Source organism: Oryctolagus cuniculus, chromosome X (assembly GCF_964237555.1).
Source record: "Oryctolagus cuniculus chromosome X, mOryCun1.1, whole genome shotgun sequence".
Lineage (NCBI taxonomy): Eukaryota > Metazoa > Chordata > Mammalia > Lagomorpha > Leporidae > Oryctolagus > Oryctolagus cuniculus.
Genome location: NC_091453.1, coordinates 34,011,020 through 34,032,121, shown reverse-complemented (window position 1 = coordinate 34,032,121; position 21,102 = coordinate 34,011,020). Strand labels below are relative to the sequence as shown.

Genomic DNA, 21,102 nt, shown 5'->3' with positions numbered 1-21,102 from the left:
TTTATGATTAGGAATTTGGGAAAGACCAAACCACAAATAGTTGTTGGAGGAGATAAGATCTGTCTTAAGTGGGCGGGTGCCACGGCTCAACAGGCTAATCCTCTGCCTGCGGCGCCGGCACACCGGGTTCTAGTCCCGGTCGGGGCGCCGGATTCTGTCCCAGTTGCTCCTCTTCCTGTCCAGCTCTCTGCTGTGGCCCAGGAGTGCAGTGGAGGATGGCCCAAGTGCTTGGGCCCTGCACCCCATGGGAGACAAGGAGAAGCATCTGGCTCCTGCCTTCAGATCAGCGCTGTGCACCGGCCACAGCGCACCAGCCATGGCGGCCATTGGAGGGTGAACCAACGGCAAAGGAAGACCTTTCTCTCTCTGTCTCTCTCTCTCACTGTCCACTCTGCCTGTCAAAAAAAAAATCTGTCCTAACTATCCAAATACAAGCCAGTCTACAGTTAACTTTGCTAAATCACCCCGTAGTATTTCTAAGGAACTTCACTTTGCTTAAATGCATGGATTCACTTCAAAAACTATTTAAGGATACATCAAAAGGCTCTGAGTTAAATACATATATACACACACAGAAGGGAAAGTATTCTGGTGTAGGGGCCCAGGCACTGCTTGAGATGCCACATCCCACCCATGCTGGAGTGCTTGGGCTTCTGTGCTTCCAGTCCAGCTGGTGCTGTGGCGTATGTTCGAGTCCTGGCTGCTCGACTTCTGAGTCAGCTCCCTGCTAATGTGCCTGGAAAAGCAGAGGAAGGTGACCTGAGTGCTTGGGCCCCAGCTGCCCATGCGGGAGAGCAGGATGGAGTTCCAGGCTCCTGGCTTCATTCAGCCTGGCACAGCCCTGGTCACTGTGGTCATTTGCAGAGTGAACCAGGAAATGGAAGATCTCTTTCTCTCTCTCTCTTTTTAACTCTGCCTTTCAAATAAATAAATAATTCCTTTAAAAAAAAAAAAAAGGATGCCACTTGGAATGCCCACTTTCCATACTGGAGTGTCTGGATTAAGTCCCAGCTCCTTTGCTTGCAATCCAGCTTCCTGTTAAATACTCATCCTGAGAGGCAGCAGAAGATGGATCAAGTAATTGGGCTCCTGCCACTCATTTAGGAGACCTGGACTGAGCTCCTGGCTCCCGGCTTCAGCCCGGTCCAGCCCTGGCTATTGTGAGCATTTGAGGAGTGAACCAGCAGATGGGAGATCTTTGTCTAGCTGTCTTTCTGCCTCTCGGGTAAAAATGAAAACAAAATAAATAACTAAATGAAAGTAAGCATTTTAGAATTATTGATTTTCCTGAAAACGTTCAGCTAGATTTAAATTCATATTCCATTGAAATGATATACTGACTTTGAGAGAATTGACATCTTTATACAATGAAATAGGCTCATCCAAGTCTGAACTGTGTCATCATCTCTTTGCACCATCTTGTATACCTTTTGTTAAAAAAAAAGATTTATTTATTCATTTGAAAGGCAGAATTACAGAGAGGCAGAGGGAGAGAGAGAGAGAGAGAGAGAGAGAGATCTTCCATCTGCTGGTTCACTCCCCAAATGGTCGCAATGGCTGGAGCTGCGCCAATCCGAAGATCCGAAGCCAGGAGCTTCTTCTGGGTCTCCCATATGGGTGCAGGGGCCCAAGGACTTGGGCCATCTTCCACTGCTTTCCCAGCCCACAGCAGAGAGCTGGATTGGAAGAGGAGCAGCCAGGACTCAAACCAGAGTCCATATGGGATGCCGGCACTGCAGGCTGGGGCTTTAATCCACTGTGCCACAGTGCCGGCCCCTCTTGTATACTTTTTAATGGAGTTTTCACCTTTTCTCCAGAGGTCTTATTTGAGTCTAGCTTTCTATTGCTATATGATGACCTCAGCACAAATTTTGCAGCTTAAAATGGAGTACTTACAACATCAGCTTCACGGTTTCTGTGGGCAGGAGTCCAGGCGTGGTATTGTTGGGTTTCCTGCTGGGGGTCTCAGAAGCTGAAATCAAGATGTTAACTAGAGCCACAGTCTCATCTGAGACTTGATTGGGGAAGGCTCTGCTCCCAGGCTCACTTGGGTAGTTGGCAGAATTCAGTTCCTTGCTGTTAGGGGACAGAGGGGTGAATGTCAGGTGGAGGCCACCCTCAGCTCCTGGAGGCCAGCCTCTAATCCATGCCACTTAAGATTCCCCAACAGGGGGCTGGCACTATGGCATAACGGGTGAAACCGCCGCCTGCAGTGCCGGCATCCCATATGGGCACTGGTTTGAGTTCTGGCTGCTCCTCTTCCAATCCAGCTCTCTGCTATGGCCTGGGAAAGCAGTGGAGGATGGCCCAAGTCCTTGGACCCCTGCACCTGCATGGGAGACCCAGAAGAAGCTCCTGTCTCCTCGCTTCAGGTTGGTGCAGCTCCGGCCATTGCAGCCATCTGAGGAGTGAACCAGCAGATGGAAGATCTCTCTCTGTGTAATTCTGCCTTTCAAATAAATAAATAAATATTTTAAAAAATTCCCCAGCTGGCCACTTGCTTCATCAAACACAGCAAGGGAGCAAGAGTCTGCTCATTCAGCCTTATTTTTAACAGCATCACACACATGTAATCACATCTAGCCAATCATCTTTGGTCATGCACACTTGGGGGGGGATTATGTAAGGCTGTGAACTGCAGGAGGCGGGGCTGGGGTGGGGTGGCGTGAGAGCCATGCTAAGTGCATGTCCATTACACATTCCTGAGTGTATAATCTTCAGGTCTGCAAGGGGGGTATGCATAAGGGTGTGCATTTTAAAGTCATTTGCGTTTTTAAAAAGATATATTTATTTGAAAGGCAGAGTGTCATAGAGAGGAGAAGAGAGAGACAGAGAGAGATGGAGATAGAGAGAAGAGAGAGAGAGAGAGAGAGAGAGAGAGAGAGATATGGGGGGGAGGATTTTCCAATTGCTGGTTCACTCCCCAAATGGCCACCACAGCCAGGTCTGGGCCAGGCCAAAGCCAGGAGCCTAGAACTCCACCTGAGTTTCCCACATGGAAACCACCAGCTGCTGCCTTCCCAAGCACATTAGCAGGAAGCTGAATCAGAAGCAAAGCAACTAGGGCTCTAATCAGCACTTTGATATGGGATGCTGGTGTTGAAAGTGGTGGCTTATGGGGCTGGCGTTGTGACCCATAAGACTAAGCCATCACCTGAGATGCCAGCATCCCATGTTGGTGACATTTTGAGTCCTGGATGTTCCATTTCTGATACAGCTTCCTGCCTATGTGCCTGGGAAAACAGCAGAACATGGCCCAAGTGCTTGAATACCCATAGGAGACCCGTATGGAATAGTAGGCACCTGGCTTCTGCCCAGCCCAGCCCCAGCTGTTGTGTCCATCTGGAGAATGAACCCAACAGATGGAAGATCAATCTCTCTCTCTCTGTCTCCCTCTCTATGTAACTCTATGTAACGAAAGAAAGAAAGAGAGAGAGAGAGTGTGTGTTGGCTCAGCCTGCTGCACCACAACACCAATCCTTATTGTAAAATTATTCCAATACTCAAGAGATAGAGACAATTAAAATCTCTTGATTAGATCCTCCCACAGCAACACAGATGAGTCTTTTTTTTTAGCTTTTATTTAATGAATATAAATTTCCAAAGTACAGCTTATGGATTACAATGGCTTCCCCCCGATAACGTCCCTCCCACCCGCAACCCTCCCCTCTCCCACTCCCTCTCCCCTTCCATTCACATCAAGATTCATTTTCCATTCTATCTACAGAAGATCAGTTTAGCATACATTAAGTAAAGATTTCAACAATTTGCTCCCACACAGAAACATAAAGTGAAAAATAATAGATGATTTTTTAAATGATGATGAAATCAGATCAGACCTATTGTCATGTTTAATCCCAGTGAGAGTCAAGTTGGGAATTGATAATTTCTTCTTCTTCTTCTTCTTCTTTTTTTTTACAGAAGATCAGTTTAGTATACATTAAGTAAAGCTTTCAACAGTTTGCACCCCCATAGAAACACAAAGTGAAATATACTGTTTGAGTACTCGTTATAGCATTAAGTCTCAATGTACAGCACGCTAAGGACAGAGATCCTACATGAGGAGTAAGTGCACAGTGACTCCTGTTGTTGACTTTACAAATTGACACTCTTGTTTATGGCCTCAGTAATCTCCCCATGCTCCAGTCATGAGTTTCCAAGGCTATGGAAGCCCCTTGAGTACTCCGACTCTTATCTTGTTTAGACAAGGTCATAGTCAAAGTGGAGGTTCTCTCCTCCCTTCAGAGAAAGGTACCTCCTTCTTTGAAGACCTGTTCTTTCCACTGGGATCTCACTCACAGAGATCTTTCATTTAGGTTTTTTTTTTTTTTTTTTTTTGCCCGAGCGTCTTGGCTTTCCATGCCTGAAATACTCTCATGGGCTTTTCAGCCAGATCGGAATGCCTTTAGGGCTGATTCTGAGGCCAGAGTGCTGTTTAGGACATCCGCCATTCTATGAGTCTGCTGAGTATCTCGCTTCCCATGTTGGATCACTCTCCCCTTTATTTATTCTATCGGTTAGTATTAGCAGGTACTAGACTTGTTTATGTGCTCCCTTTGACTCTTAGTCCTTTCATTATGATCAATTGTGAACTGAAATTGATCACTTGGAATAGTGAGATGGCATTGGTACATGCCACCTTGATGGGATTGAATTGGAGTCCCCTGGTATGTTTCTAACTCTACCATTTGGGGCAAGTCAGCCTGAGCATGTCCCAAATTGTACATCTCTTCCCTCTCTTATTCCCACTCTTATGTTTAACAGGGATCACATTTCAGTTAAATTTCAACACTTAAGAATAACTGTATATTAATTACAGAATTAAACCAGTCATATTAAGTAGAGCAGACAAAAAAAAAACTACTAAGAGGGATAATGTATTAAGTTGTTCATTAACAGTCAGGGCTATGCTGATCAAGTCACCGTTTCTCATAGTGTCCATTTCACTTCAACAGGTTTCCTTTTTGGTGTTCAGTCAGTTGTCACCAATCAGGGAGAACATGGTATTTGTCCCTTTGGGACTGGCTTATTTCACTCAGCATGATGTGTTCCAGATTCCTCCATTTTGTTGCAAATGACTGGATTTCGTTGTTTCTTACTGTGGTATAGTATTCTAAAGAGTACATATCCCATAATTTCTTTATCCAGTCTACCGTTGATGGGCATTTAGGTTGGTTCCAGGTCTTGGCTATTGTGAATTGTGCTGCAATAAACATTAGGGTGCAGACCGCTTTTTTGTTTGCCAATTTAAATTCCTTTGGGTAAATCCCAAGGAGTGGGATGGCTGGGTTGTATGGTAGGGTTATATTCAGGTTTCTGAGGAATCTCCAGACTGACTTCCATAGTAGCTTGACCAGTTTGCATTCCCACCAACAGTGGGTTAGTGTCCCTTTTTCCCCACATCCTCGCCAGCATCTGTTGTTGGTAGATTTCTGCATGTGAGCCATTCTAACCGGGGTGAGGTGAAACCTCATTGTGGTTTTGATTTGCATTTCCCTGATTGCTAGTGACCTTGAATATTTTTTCATGTGCCTGTTGGCCATTTGAATTTCCTCTTTTGAAAAATGCAGAGCCATCAGACAAGAAAAAGAAATTAAAGGAATACAAATTGAGAAGGAAGAAGTCAAACTATCCCTCTTTGCAGACGATATGATTCTTTACTTAGGGGATCCAAAGAACTCTACTAAGAGACTATTGGAACTCATAGAGGAGTTTGGCAAAGTGGCAGGATATAAAATCAATGCACAAAAATCAACAGCCTTTGTATACACAAGCAATGCCATGGCTGAGAAAGAACTGCTAAGATCAATCCCATTCACAATAGCTACAAAAACAATCAAATACCTTGGAATAAACTTAACCAAGGACGTTAAAGATCTCTACGATGAGAATTACAAAACCTTAAAGAAAGAAATAGAAGAGGATACCAAGAAATGGAAAAATCTTCCATGCTCATGGATTGGAAGAATCAACATCATCAAAATGTCCATTCTTCCAAAAGCAATTTATAGATTCAATGCAATCCCAATCAAGATACCAAAGACATTCTTCTCAGATCTGGAAAAAATGATGCTGAAATTCATATGGAGGCACAAGAGACCTCGAATAGCTAAAGCAATCTTGTACAACAAAAACAAAGCCGGAGGCATCACAATATCAGATTTCAGGACATACTACAGGGCAGTTGTAATCAAAACAGCATGGTACTGGTATAGAAACAGATGGATAGACCAATGGAACAGAATTGAAACACCAGAAATCAACCCAAACATCTACAGCCAACTTATATTTGATCAAGGATCTAAAACCAATTCCTGGAGCAAGGACAGTCTATTCAATAAATGGTGCTGGGAAAACTGGATTTCCACGTGCAGAAGCATGAAGCAAGACCCCTACCTTACACCTTACACAAAAATCCACTCAACGTGGATTAAAGACCTAAATCTATGACCTGACACCATCAAGTTATTAGAGAACATTGGAGAAACCCTTCAAGATATTGGCACAGGCAAAGAATTTCTGGAAAAGACCCTGGAGGCACAGGCAGTCAAAGTCAAAATCAACTATTGGGATTGCATCAAATTGAGAAGTTTCTGTACTGCAAAAGAAACAGTCAGGAGAGTGAAGAGACAACCGACAGAATGGGAAAAAATATTTGCAAACTATGCAACAGATAAAGGGTTAATAACCAGAATCTACAAAGAGATCAAGAAACTCCACAAAAACAAAACCAACAACCCACTTAAGAGATGGGCCAAGGACCTCAATAGAGTCTTGTCTTTATATAAGTTATGCTATGTTACTATCCTTAACGATTTTTAAAAGAATTTTTAAAAATTTATTTTGACAGAGTTAAACAGTGAGAGCGAGAGAGAGAGAGAGAGAGGGAGGAAGGTCTTCCTTCTGTTGGTTCACCCCCCCAAATGGCCACTACGGCTGGAGCTGTGCCGATCTGAAGCCAGGAACCAGGTGCTTCCTCCTGGTCTCCCATGCGGGTGCAGGGCCCAAGCACTTGTGCCATCCTCCACTGCCTTCCCGGGCCACAGCAGAGAGTTGGACTGGAAGAGGAGTAACTGGGACTAGAACCAGGCGCCCATATGGGATGCCGGTGCCACAGGCGGAGGATTAACCAAGTGAACCATGGTGCCGGCCCAACGGTTTTTTATATATTGTTTATATTTTAAATTTATTTGAGAGGCAGAGAGACAAGAGCTCCCGTTCACTGGTTAACTCTCCAAATGCCCGAAACATCTGGGACAGGGCCAGGCTGAAGCCAGGACCTGGGATCACCATTCCAGTCTCCCACATGGGTGGCAGGGGCCCCAGGACTTGAGCCTGCCTTCCAGGATATGCATCAGCCAAAGCTGGAGAGTCAGGAGCCAGAGCTTGAACCGAGGGACTCCAATATGCGACACAGGTGTCCTAACTGCTGTGTTACCTGCTAGGCCCAATGCCCCACTCCTCCCAAAATAGCATTTACTGAGCTCCTACTGAATGTCCTTCTTGCTAAACCTTTAACATCACTCTGAGGTTGCCGTTACTAGTAACGTCTTTGCGCAGTTCAGCCAAGAATAGAGAACTGAACTGAACGTGGTCACATCACCTGGATAGAATCCAACTCCCTCTAAAGGGCCTAGCCCTCAGCAGGCAATCAGTAATGCTGTAACCTGTGAATAAAATCAAGCCCATCTCCTCCTCAAGGAGGGAGAGGTGGTGAACCAGACCACTCCACCGAGTCAATTTTCTCTGCTTGCCTGCTAAGGCGATAGCAAGGTCTGTTGCTTCGGCAACTGCCCTCCGACTGCCATGACAACCGCCAGTGCAGGCTCCAGCTCTCCACCTTGCCCCTGGGCATCTCCATGGAGACCAGCCAGGTGGAGGGGCTGCTAGAGCCCCGAGGCTGCGCCTGCGTAGATTGGAGGGAGGGAGTGGGCAGGAGGGGGCCCGGCTCCTGGGCGTGCGCAGCCGCAAAGCACCGCAGCCTTGCCCGTTGGCTCCAGCGCTGCGCACTTGCCAGCCAGTCCGCCCGTCCGGAGCCCGGCTCGCTGGGGCAGCATGGCGGGGTCGCCGCTGCTCTGCGGGCCGCGGGCCGGGGGCGTCGGCCTTCTGGTGCTGCTGCTGTTGGGCCTTCTTCGGGCACCCTGTGCACTCTGCGCGCGGCCGGTAAAGGTGAGACCCCAGTCTCGCGTGGGAATGTGGGGGTGGGGGAAAGGATGCTGCAGACCAGGATGCTGTGGGCAAGGGTAGGGACCGCACTCCCGCTGGAGCCAGCTCCCTCCCGGGACATGCGGAAAGACTCGAAAGGGCGGCTCAAGCTCCAGCGCTCAGGCTGTGTCTGAGCTTGGTCTCTGCGTGTATAGGTGGCCTTGTCCTGGGCTTCGCAGGGCAGCCGCGCCCTGCCCACCCCTCCCGCATCCCAGGCCAGGCTCGGCCCCGCCCCGCCCGCGACCCGCGGCGCTGTCCATGGCACCAGGGCGCATTAAGAAAGGGTGTGTGCGTGTCATTTTGTTGGTGTGTGACGTGATGACAGCGGTGGGGGGGTGTCTTGTCCTTGGAAGTGTGTGTCTTTTGGTTTGACCGCTTCCAAGCATCCCCCAAAGGTGACGTTGTTGTGTCCCAGGGTGTAGTGTGTGTGATACTGGGGCTGCTTGTGTGTGTGACTTTATCCGTGGGCGCGATTTTTTCTCAGTGTTCCCATGCGTGCATTTGTGAATCCTGTGTGCTGGTGTGGTCCATGGGCGTGTCTTTCCGTGTGGTTGTGCCTGTACCATTTCGTTTTTCTTCGGGAGGGAGGGGTCTTCGCATCTCCGTGTGCATGTTCATGTTGGTTCGGCTGCACTGCGTGCCTGGAAGTTGGTGCGTGTGCTCACGAGGCCATTCCTCTCTGTCTCTTTGTGGAGCTGTGTCATCGTGGGGAGGGGAGCCATGATGTCTCTGTGCTGCATTGTGTCCAGAGCCCTGGTGCGTCGCCTTGCACCTGAGTAGCACGGAGCCTGGAACTGCGTGAACAGCCCTGGCTGTGAGCACGTGCAGTTCCTTTCGCGTGGATGTAGAAGCAGTGGGTTGCATGTGTGACATCTGAAGGCCACATCAGCCCGTTTGAGTGTGTGTGAGGCTATGATTTTCCATGACTGGGTGGGCCCTCTGGGGCCTGAGGGGTGACGGGCGCCAAGTGAAAACACTTGGAACAGCCTCTTCCTCCAGCATTAAGCATAGGGACTTTTTAAAAATTTTAAATATCCTACCTAAATAATAATGTATTTAACATACATGAACTATGTGCAAAATAATGAAAAAAATAACTCCCCTGGGTATCCACCACTCACCTTAAAAGAGCATAACCAGTAAAATTCCCTGGGTCCTCCTTCCCCCCCAGGTCAGTCCCTCCTTGCCCCATAATCATTATCCTATACTTTCTGCCTATTGGTCCTATACTTTTTTTGCACCTTATCACATATGGATAGACCTCTAAATAATCTATTGTTTCCTTTCTCCTGCTCTGGAGCACCGTGGAAATGGAATTATACTGGGTATCTGGCTCCTGGTAGTCACTAGGGGTCACTACGAAGTCCTCAGGGTGTCTGGTAGCATCAGGCAGTCCGCAGTGGATTTCTGGAACTTGCTTTTTTTTTTTTTCTTCCCCTTAGGCGGTGAGCGCCATCCATATTGAAGTGCGTGGCTATAATCCATTTCATTTTTACTGCTGCGTAATATTACATCCTATAGCATGATTCATCCAGCCATTCTTAATATGTCGACGCACATTGGGTTGCTTCCAGGCCTTTCTATCCTCCCCCCTTTTATGCTATTACAAACGGTGCTGCTGTAATCTTTTACGAACTCCTGCCTACTAGCATATGTGCAGTTGCTACTCTGGGGTGTAGCACCCCAGGAGTGGGCCATAGCTTCTTTTTAGACATTGCCAAACTGCTCTTCAAAATTATTTTACTAGTTGAATTCCCACCAGCCAGGTGAGAGTTTCCATTTCCAACCCGGTCTCCAGCGGCCCCTGGGCCCCTTCCGACAGTCACTAAGGCAGTAATTCTGTGTGTGTGTGTGCGCGCGCGCGCGCGTGTGTGTCTAGGTGTGTCTCTGGAGGTCTTAAGGATATCTGAAGATACGTGGTGGTTTCCGGTGGCTCTCGAGATGTCTGGGGGATACTCGGGGAGCCACGGTGCCTTCGGTGGCATCTGCAATGCTTAGGTCTACGGCATCCCCAGGATAGGGACCCCTGACCTGATGGATGCCGACTTCATCTATAACCCCACTTCGTCTTCCCACAGGAGCCCCGCGGTCTGAGCGCAGCGTCGTCGTCCATGGCTGAGGCTGGCGCTGCCCGCCGCTTCCGGCGAGCAGTGCCCCGAGGAGAGGCGGCAGGTGCGGTGCAGGAGCTGGCGCGGGCGCTAGCGCACCTGCTAGAGGCTGAACGGCAGGAGCGGGCGCGAGCCGAGGCGCAGGAGGCCGAGGACCAGCAGGCGCGAGTCTTGGCGCAGCTGCTGCGCGTCTGGGGCGCCCCCCGCTCCTCGGACCCGGCTCTCGGCCTGGATGATGATCCCGACGCGCCCGCCGCGCAGCTCGCCCGCGCCCTGCTCCGCGCTCGCCTGGACCCCGCAGCCCTCGCAGCCCAGCTTGTTCCCGCGCCCGTGCCCGCGGCGGCGCTCCGACCCCGGCCCCCAGTCTACGACGACGGCCCCACGGGCCCGGATGTGGAGGACGCCGGCGACGAGACGCCTGACGTGGATCCTGAGCTTCTGAGGTGACCGGCATGGGGTGGGCGCCTGTGTTCTGGGAGGACGAGGGAGGGGGCCCTAGAAGGAAGTGAGATCCTGGATCCAGGGTGTAGAGGTAAAGAGCGGAACGTGGACTCCCGGTGCTGGGGAGGGAGACCCTGGTGCCTGCTTTCTGCAGAAACAGGGAGGTGGCGAAGACATAGTTTTAGGATGGGAGGCGGGACTATCTGTCTCCTGAAAGCGGTGGGGTGGGGGCTGAAGACGGCCAGGTTCCCAGGCAGTATGGGGTTACAGGCCCGGGAGGGGACAAGTGACCACATCTTCACTGCAGGTACTTGCTAGGGCGGATCCTCACCGGAAACGCGGACTCTGAGGCTGTGAGCGCTCCACGCCGCCTCCGCCGGGCCGCCGACCAGGATCTGGGCCCTGAGGTGCCCCCTGAAGGCGTACTGGGGGCGCTGCTGCGAGTGAAACGCTTGGAGACTCCCGCATCCCAGGCCCCAGCGCGTCGCCTCCTACCACCCTGAGTACCGCCTGCATCCAGTGTGTCCTGGGTCCCAGGAGCGCCCCGATCACCCCTACACCCAGCCAGCTCCCCACCCGATTACCCTAGCCAGCCCAACCGCGGTGGCTGCCCTCGCAACCCCCAGATCCCCGCCCCCTGACCCCACAATAAACACCATCTGAAGCAACTCTGCGTTTGTCTGAGTGGTTGTTTCTAGGGTCTGACAGGCTGGGCTTAGTGGAGGCCATTCTTAGATGAGAACAGAGGGCCCCCACCCTGGGTTTCCAAACATTTAAGATATCCCTGGTCAGTCTATGCCCACTTGGAATCTGTGCCCCCATTGTGAGTACCCCTTCAGCATGGTGGGGGGGCGGGGGGGTTCAGACAGGGGTACCCAGGAGGCTTTGGGGCCACCTTCAGGGCTTGCACCAGCATCTCCCAGTCTGTCCTTGTGGGGACCGAGGGGTTAGTCAAGAGGTGGCTGCTTGTGAGGCTTGGGAAGAGGAACACCCACATCCTATAACAGAGTGCCAGTTGGAGTCCAGGCACCTCTGCTTAGGATCCAGCTTCCTGCTAACGCACCTGGGAAAGCAGCGGAGGATGACCCCAAGGGCTTTTGTCCTTATCGCCCATGTGGCAGACCCGGATGGAGTTCCTGGCTTTTGACTTCAGCCTGGCCCAGCCCCTGCTGTTGCAAGCATTTGAGGAGTGAACCAGAAGATATTCTCATTCTCTCTCTCTCTCTCTCTCTCTCTCTCTCTCTCTCTTTCTCTCTCTCCATAACTCCACCTTTCAAATAAATAAATAAATTTGTAAAGGTAGAATAGGATCACAGGATCTACTTTGTTGGTATCTGTTAGCTTGAGCTGTACTAGTTAAATGCCTGCATAGTCAGTTATATGCTATTAGAGGCCTAGCTATACCCTTGCCACAGTCCCTGAAGATATTGGCAGTTGTGGTGGCAGCTGGATTCTGGCTATCTCCCTCCTGCTGTTCTACTCCCTAAATGGCCACAAAGCTCCAGGCTGAAGCCAGGAGCCAGGAACTGCATCTGGGTCTCCTATATGGGAGGCAGGGGCCCAAGGACTTGAGCCATCTTCTGCTGCTTTCCCAGGCCATCAGCAGGGAGCTGGATCAGAAGTGGAGCAACCAGGACTCGAACTGCTGCTCATATGGGATGCCGGCACCACAGGTTGCCCGCTACACCATAGCACCAGCCCCCAGGCAGGGACTTTTAAGTGTCTTGTTGGTTTCTACATCCCTTGTACCCTAAGCAGGGCTGAGACACAGTGCACTCCCCCAATTTCCTGAATGAAAGAATTCTCATCATTCAAGTAACATTGTACCCGGTCTCACTCTCACCCACATAACACTTGGCAGCTTTGAAACCTAAGAACACCATTTATTTAATTTTGCACAAAAAAATCTATCAACTTGACAAGACACACTTAACAGCAGACACCCCCATGTTATCAAGAAAGCCCCTCCCCAAATGAAAACAAGAGCAGTATCAATCTATCCCCATTACATTCACGGTGAACCACGAAGCTGGTTGCTCAAAGCAGGGCAGGGTCTCATGTTAAGGGAATCAAATTTTTTTTTTTTTTGGACAGGCAGAGTTAGACAGTGAGAGAGACAGAGAGAAAGGTCTTTTACCCTGAGCTGGGGGAGGGTCCGCTTTTCTTGACCAAGACCTTCAGGCCCCAGAGCAGGGAAAAGACCTCTTCCACACTTTGCTGTGTCTTGGCTGAGGTCTCCACCAAGGGGGTCCCCCAGCTCTTGGCAAGGGCTGCAGCAGCTGCATGAGCATCTCCAGGAGTGGTCACAAGGTCACATTGTTGCCCACAAGAACGAGGGGCTGGGTGTGGTGAGGATCCCAGCTGGCACACACCTGTTGCAGCTGGGCCAAAGAGTGGCAGCTCTTGAGGGATCATCGAGAGCAAAGACAACCAGCACACCAGCACCAATAGCCATACAGCGGTCACGCAGGGTCCTGTGAGTGGCCCACCCTGCTGGGTCCGGCGCATTCAGAAAGCATCCCTCCCAGCCCAGGGCCACCTCCTTCTAGTAGGAATCCTGGGTGGTGGGTTTTCCAGAAAGCATTGATGGGTTAGCTGGATCGCCAGTGCACTCTCACCCACCATCACTGCCTTGTACTCAGGCAGCTTTTTGCCAACACCCCTGTAGCGTGCCTGAGCCCAGTGGCTTCCCTCCTAGGAGCTAAGGCTCCGTATACGTTGGCCCAGGTCAAAGATGCTAGACTTTGTTGGCAGTGCCATGCCCCCAACAGGCAGTTTAGGGGAGAAATGTGGACAGCAGGTTCTGCAAGTGGGAAGAGAAGAAAGACAATGGGAGAGAGAAGTTAGGGGAGACCATTTGGGGGCAAGGTGCCACTGGATGTCATTGAATCAACATTTACTGACTGCCTAGTGTGTCCTCACCACTTTCTGGTATGCTGTATGATTACTTGTGCTGTGTTGTTTCTCTCTATGACAAAATCTGTGAAGGTAGCATTTTTCAAACAGCTTTTATTTTTGTTAAAGAATCTATTTACCTGGAAAGGCAGAGTGACACACACACACACACACACACACACAAGAAAGTAGGGAATAGAGGGAGAGGGAAAGGTAGGGGGAGGGAGAGGGAGGGAGGGAGGAGGAGGGAGAGGGAGAAGAGAGAGAGAGAGAGAGACTATGACTGGGCCACACAAGAGTCAGGAGCTAGGAACTCCGAGGTCTCCCACATGGGCAGCAGGGACCCAAGTACTTGCCTCCCAGGTTCATTAGCAGGAAGTTGGATCGGAAGTGAAGCATCCGGGATTTGAATAGGTGCTCCAGTGTGGGATGTGGGCATCCCAAGAGGCAGCTTAAGTAGTTGTGTCACAACACTGGCCCCCAAAACAGCTGTACTGAGATATAATTTACACCCTCATAACGCTTACCCAGTTAAAGTATACATTCAACGGACTTTAACATTCACGGGATTACACAACCATCAACATAATGCAATTTTAGAATATTTTCATCAGCCCCCAACAAGACTCTGCCCATCGAGAGGGAGGGCAGGATCTTGTGATCACCACTGAACCATAGCTGGCTCAGCACCGCCCCAAACAGTCTCACCCCAGGGATTTATGTTCTAAAGGCAGAGAGACCGACAGCCAAAATAGATAACTGAATCATGTAGTCCGTTAGCCATTATCATCAGAATTTAGTCTTCATTATTCTACATATGTATGTTTGAGAACCTATTATGTAGAAAGGACATAAGGGTAGGTGTGGGGAGCAACTCAGACTAGACTGTTACTGGAATTAAGACTTATTCTATGCATCTGCTCTCCCACAATATGGCGCTGGAGAGGAACAGCTTCTACACAGCTGCCTCCAGTTCAACCAATAAACAGCAGGACCTGCTCCTGATTGGAGGAGAGCAGCGTACTCAGCGTGTGGGTAGCAGAGTTGGGATTGTGGAAGAGGACTATAAAGGAGGAGAGAGACACCATGCACCAGGAACATCTATCTGAAGGAACACCTGAGCAGCCCCCGAGAGAGCCGGCCGGCGGTGTGCCGCTCCCCCCGCGGAAGTGGGGAAAGTGGCAGGGGGAACCACCCTTCCACGGAGGTGGAAGGGTCGGTAGCCAAACCCGGGAAGAACCAGCAGCAAACCCGGGGAGGGCCGAGCAGATGAAAGAACAGCACAGGGTCCTGTGTCGCTCCTCCACGAAGAGGGGAGCAACATAATGTGCTGTGACTCGGATATGAGCCTAGGCAGGGTTTAGTGTCGTTCTCCACGAAGAGGGGGAGCGACAGGTAGGCAGGCAAAAAAAAAAAAAAAAAAAAGACAACAAACTCTGGCCCTGGTGAAAGTTACATTCCACATTGTTGTCTATAAGTCTGAATAGTTGTCTGGAGGCAGACAAGAAACAAATAAGTAAAATACATTTCAGCCAAAGGTGCTCAGTTAAGTGCTATGCATTTTTATTAGAATTTAATCCTCACTCACTAAGGTAAGAATCTTCCTGCATGCCAGGCATTGTGATATGGCAGTGAGTCAAACACACAAGTGGGGATGGTGATGTGACGTAGCAGGTTCAGTCGCTGCTTGTGACACCAATATCCCATATCCGGGTGCCTGGCGGAGTCTGGGCACGAATGCTTCCCATCCCGCTTCCTGCTAATGCATCCTTGGAAAGCAGTGGGAGATGGTCCAAGTACTTGGGTCCCTGTCACCTGTTAGTAAAATGGCTCAGTCTTACCTATGGTGCGATCTACACCCTGACACCATCCTAGGCTCTAGCCCCCACCGGCATTGCTGGAAGCCAGGTGGCCACATGGCCCAACACCGGTGTCAAGCTCCACCCCCACCCTAATAGGATTTGCTGCTTCTACTTCCCTGGCCGCCCTCAGCAAAGTTTTAAAAGGAAGTGTTCCTGACACTTGGCTCACTCCCTTGCTCGGTTGCGCTCTCTCTCTCTCTCTCTCTCTCTCTCTCTCTCTCTCTCTTTTCTCCTTCTTCACCCTTCCCTCCAGTCTGCTGGATTTTCTCCAATAAACCCTTTCCCTTACTCCGGTGTTTGGTGTGTTTTGTGTGGCCTTACACCACCCACAAATGAGTTCTAGGTTCTGGCTTCAACCTGGCAGCCTTGACTGTTGAGGTCATTGCGGGGAGTGAACCAGCAAAAAGATTTCTCTCTCTTGCTCTCACCTCTTGTTCTGTCTGTCGCCCCACCCCCACCCCACCACTCTGCCTTTCAAATAAATAAATAAATCTTAAAAATTGAGCAGTGATGATTAAATTCTTGCAGTGAGAAAGAAAATAAATGAAAAGCCAAGGAAATTATCTCTGCATGTTAGAAGAGGTTAGGCACACAGCAGGGTTGCTTCAATTTAGGCTTGGCTATTAATAATAGAATTCCATTGAAAACACCTCCATGTCGACTGGGTCAGAGGGTGGCCATGAAAAGTGCACCATAATGGCTGTTACCACAACTCTGTCTGGAGACTGTGGCAGAAGTGGCACAGAAGGGGACAGATGGTGGCGTCGAGGTGAGCCTGGAGAAGTCCTGTTGAATTTGAGATCTGTAAGTCGGGGGTTGGAGACAAGGTCCCAGCTGGAGATCCAGCTGTGGCATCCTCAGCCCAGAGGGACCCTGGAAATGTGCAAGCTTGGCTCGTCCTGAGAGGCCCACGCACTGGTGGAGTGGTGAGGCGATGGCGTTCTTTGACAAGAAACACCAGAGACAAGTTTTGGTGAACATGTCCGCTTTATTAACGATCAAGTGCACCTTTTAAAGGGCAGGCAGAAGGGGCTAGCTAATTCCGGACAACACCAATTCCATAGGTTAGAGCCGACATTGGCACCGCTATGCTTCTCCTATCAGCTTGAAGGTCATGTAGGCCACGGTAGATTTCCAGGTGGTCCTAATGGGCCAGGGCCACACCTGGGAGTTGTTTACCTGATTGGCAATTACAAGACCCTTCAAGGTGGGGGAGGGATGTGCCTGGGGCTCTTGCCGCCTGTCAGCACTCAGGCCATGCCAGGAGGCGATGGTGTACCACGCCCTCCTACCCTCCTGCATGGCCTAGGCTGGCAATCCCCCAGCTAGGCACACGATCACCCACAGAAATGGTCATTGGATATGCTTGCCTAGGAAGGGGAGGGGGACAGGATGAGGCCTTCAATGTCTCTAACACTTAGGGACAGAAAAAGGGAGGAGACCCAGCTTAGAGGTCAGACTGTGGTGGGGGGCGAGGTGCAGCATCGAGGAGGCCACTGTGTGGTGACAGTGCCCCCTGGAAAAGAGAGGTGGGATTCTGGTATATTCTGAAGGTGGAACCTATAGGCTTTCTTTAGCGCTTAAAAAGCAGAGGTCAAGGCTGCCTCCTAAGCCTGGGGACTGAGCAGCTGGAAATCTAGAGAGGTGAGAGACAGGCTCCTCCCTCCAGACCTAGGTGGTGGTGACTATGACAGTGACCCCATGGCAGTGAGTAGTTTATCCCCCTTGCCCAGAAGAGCCCAGGATGCTCCAGGTGATCCTGAGGTTCCCCGCACTCACCTACTCCCAGCAACACCCGGGGCAGAAGGGACGGAGGCCGAGGCGACTGTCCCTGCCTGCTTTATTGATGAGGGACAGCCAGGCTGGGAGCGGTGAGGTGACAGGGACTGGCCCAAGGTCGTCCATACCACAGGACAGAGGACTCAGCCTGTGGCTCAAGCAACACAGAGCCACTTACTGTGGTGAGAGCCCGTGGTTGCCAGCACCCTAGGGCCCCCGGAGACCCCGCGGACCGCCACTTTGAGCAGCCTACCCGGGTGGTATGGTTTCACAGATCCGACAGGAAAAGGTGAACTGAGGGGTGCTCACTGCAGGGCTACAGGGCCAGGGAGAGATAGTGGGCAAGGGTGGGACACCCCAAATAGCTGGGTGCCCCAAGGATGTTGGGAAACACGCTGTGCCTTTGAATTCCAACTTTCTGCTGCCACCTCCCATGAGCCCTGACAGGACCCTGAGGGGACTGGTAGGCTGGCCTCACGGGGCCACGTTTTCCTCTAGAAAGTCACTGAAGGAGGAAGCTCAAGGTGGCGAGGGGTGACCCTAAAACTCTCAGCCCGCACAACTTCCACAGGCAGGGCGCAGGGTGGGCCCATTCTCGCTTCTCCACCCAGCCCCAGGCGAGAGGTGACTCTACTCTCCACACCATGGGCGAGCCAGGGCCCGTCAGCCTGGGCCAGGAAGGGGCTCGCTCAGGAGAAAGGGAGGCGCGTTGTGAATGGGATTCCTCCAGACTCATGCCCCAGACTGACAAAGCTGAGTTGGGGCCAAGGGGCCTGCTCACCTGTGTCCTGGGAGAGGCAGGAGAGCTGGGACAAGGTCTGCAGCGGGGTGGGGTGGGGTGGGGGAGGTGGGCAGAGCTGCTCTCAACCCCACCAGGAATGGGGTTGGGGAGTGGCCATGCGCAGCTGCCACACACTGCCCGCTGGGAGTGTGGGGTCATGGCCCTGCACACCTGCTGGCCCCTGTCCCACCACGGGTGCCCCCCCCCGCCCCTCCCTGTGCCCACTGTGTCCCCACATGCCTCTCCTTGGCCTTCCTTCCCTGCCCTCATTGTGGATGTAATTTGGTGCTTGTCTCTTGTGTGCAGGGAGTGTCAGTTTTTGGCCTGGAAAGTCAGGCTTTGGGAACCATTTTGTGAGAGGCTCTTTGAGGCTGTGAAACCCATGCCACCTCACCTGGGCTTTCTGCTAGCTCAGGAAGGCATGGAGTCTGTTCCTGGAGGGAAATAGTTGCAGGGTGTGGGGAGCAACTCGGACTAGACTAAGTTACTGGAATTAAGACTTATTCTATGCATCTGCTCTCCCACAATATGGCGCTGGGAGAGGAGAAAACAGCTTCCACACAGCTGCCTCCAGTTCAACCAATAAACTGTAGGACTTGCTCCTGATTGGAGGAGAGCAGCGTACTCGGCGTGTGGGCAGCCGAGTTGGGATTGGCGGAGGAGGACTATAAAGGAGGAGAGAGACGGCATGCACCAGGAACATCTATGGGGAACATCTAGCTGAAGGAACACCTGTGCAGCCCCCAGAAAGCCGGCCGGCGGTGTGCCGCTCCCCTGCGGAAGTGGGGAAAGCGGCCAGGGGGAACTGCCCTTCCACGGAGGTGGAAGGGATAGTAGCCAACCCGGGAAGAACCAGCAGCAAACCCGGGGAGGGCCGAGCAGACGAAAGAACAGCGCAGGGTCCTGTGTCGCTCCTCCACGAAGAGGGGGAGCGACATAATGGTGCCGTGACTCGGATATGAAGCCTAGGCAGGGTTCTGTGTCGTTCCCCCATGAAGACGGGGAGCGACATAATGGTGCCGTGACTCGGATAGGAAACCTAGGACGGATAGGAAACCTAGGAGGGAAGAAACGGCAAGAAGCAGGAAAATACCGGAGAGAGAGACTAGCGAAGAGCCTAGGGGAAAGCCAGACGAGAAAGGTGCCGGAAGAAGCTATTGAAAGCCTAGGCATAGACTTGGATACGGACTGTGGGAAAGAAGTTAGGATTGAAAGCGAAAGTGAAAGCTTTCATAGACTCGGATGCGGACTATGGCGGGGAAGCTAGGAGATTGAAAGCGAAAGTGAAACCTGGAGGAGGCTTGGACTTGGATACGGACTGTGGGGAGAAGCCAGGAGAAATGAGAGGAATATTGTTGGAAGAAAACTTAAGGAAACACACCGGGTAGAGAAAAATGTTAGGGAGGATGAAGCCGCGAGTGCAGGCCGAGGCGAAGACTTAAGCCACCTTGGAATTCTTCAAGTCACCCCGGGGAGCAAGAGGCGAAGATCTGGAACCAGAGGCAGAGACGTGGGCCGCCAGGTTGAAATTCGCCAGGTTAGTCCGGGGAACTTGGACTGAATGCCGGTGGTGGCGGAAACATTCGCGGAAGCCGCTGCGTGCAGAGAGAGCACGGGGCGTGAATAGATGAGAGAAGCGCGGGCTGAAGCGGCGCAAAGCCGGGAAGCCGCCGCGGGGCGGGCGCCGGCGGGGCGAGGCGCCGGGAAGCCGCGCAGAGCCGTGAAGCTGCCGCGGGGCGAGGTGCCGAGAAGCAGCCTCGGGCGGGCGCCGGGAAACCGCGGGGATAAGAGAAACAGAAGTTTGGAAGTGGAGTGAGAGAAATGGGAATGTTGGCAGACAGAAGTAAAATGGGAGAAATAGGAATGCCCGGAGATAGAGAAATAGAGAAATAGAAGGCCTCCCTACAACACTGCAATGAGAAAGCTTGGATTCGGTCTGCCTGATTAAGTGAGGCGATGAGCACCTGGGCGGCTAGCAGCTTATGCGCCGCAGGTCACCGAAGACAGGCACGAATTAACATCAGTAAGGCCTCCCCACAATACAGCAATTAGAAGGCTTGGATTCGGTCTGCCTGATTAAGGCGGTAAGCACCAGCAAGCAGCTCGACCAGAGTATGAGCTGCAGGTCACCGAAGATAGGCACGAATCAACACCAATAAGCCTCCCCACAATATGGCAATGAGAAGGCTTGGATTCGGTTTGCCTAATAGGGCTTGTAAGCACCTGCAGGCAGAGCAGAGCATGCGCTGCGGGGCACCAAACTCAGGCACGCATCAGCGCCTAAAAACCTCCTCACAACATGGCAAAGAGAGAACCCGGATTCGGTTTGCCTGATTGATAGGACTTGTAAGAACCTGTGGCAACTCTAGCAAGCAGAGCAGAGTGTGTGCTGCGGGGCACCGAAGACAGGCGCGTATCAACGCCAAAAAATAAAAAGAAAGGGGGATCTGTGGGGAGCAACTCGGACTAGACTAAGTTACTGGAATTAAGACTTATTCTATGCATCTGCTCTCCCACAATATGGCGCTGGGAGAGGAGAAAACAGCTTCCACACAGCTGCCTCCAGTTCAACCAATAAACTGTAGGACTTGCTCCTGATTGGAGGAGAGCAGCGTACTCGGCGTGTGGGCAGCCGAGTTGGGATTGGCGGAGGAGGACTATAAAGGAGGAGAGAGACGGCATGCACCAGGAACATCTATGGGGAACATCTAGCTGAAGGAACACCTGTGCAGCCCCCAGAAAGCCGGCCGGCGGTGTGCCGCTCCCCTGCGGAAGTGGGGAAAGCGGCCAGGGGGAACTGCCCTTCCACGGAGGTGGAAGGGATAGTAGCCAACCCGGGAAGAACCAGCAGCAAACCCGGGGAGGGCCGAGCAGACGAAAGAACAGCGCAGGGTCCTGTGTCGCTCCTCCACGAAGAGGGGGAGCGACATAATGGTGCCGTGACTCGGATATGAAGCCTAGGCAGGGTTCTGTGTCGTTCCCCCATGAAGACGGGGAGCGACACAGGGTAAGGGTTATTCAGTCACAGCAG

General features: G+C 51.6%; 2 protein-coding genes across 2 annotated transcripts; one reads left to right on the top strand and one right to left on the bottom strand.

Annotated features, from left to right (window-relative positions):
- Nucleotides 1-7,948: 7,948 nt before the first annotated feature.
- Nucleotides 7,949-11,422, top strand: PCSK1N (proprotein convertase subtilisin/kexin type 1 inhibitor). The gene is made up of 3 exons (XM_008272592.4): nt 7,949-8,169; nt 10,284-10,756; nt 11,062-11,422. Exons 1-3 carry the CDS (start codon nt 8,056-8,058, stop codon nt 11,255-11,257), a joined length of 783 nt encoding a protein of 260 aa, XP_008270814.1. The 5' UTR covers nt 7,949-8,055; the 3' UTR covers nt 11,258-11,422.
- A 1,465-nt stretch (nt 11,423-12,887) lies between these two features.
- ERAS (ES cell expressed Ras) lies at nt 12,888-13,514 on the bottom strand. Its single transcript, XM_008272640.2, is given in 4 exon segments — nt 12,888-13,069; nt 13,072-13,156; nt 13,159-13,325; nt 13,328-13,514. Coding segments are annotated over 4 exon segments (621 nt in total).
- Nucleotides 13,515-21,102: the final 7,588 nt, after the last annotated feature.

What these genes read in the sequence shown, in the direction of transcription:
- PCSK1N (XM_008272592.4), top strand. Translation starts at nt 8,056, where the DNA reads ATGGCGGGGTCGCCGCTGCTCTGCGGGCCGCGGGCCGGGGGCGTCGGC. An exon ending in TCTGCGCGCGGCCGGTAAAG is followed by an intron (nt 8,170 to 10,283) that starts GTGAGACCCCAG and finishes GTCTTCCCACAG; the next exon opens with GAGCCCCGCGGTCTGAGCGC. An exon ending in GTGGATCCTGAGCTTCTGAG is followed by an intron (nt 10,757 to 11,061) that starts GTGACCGGCATG and finishes TCTTCACTGCAG; the next exon opens with GTACTTGCTAGGGCGGATCC.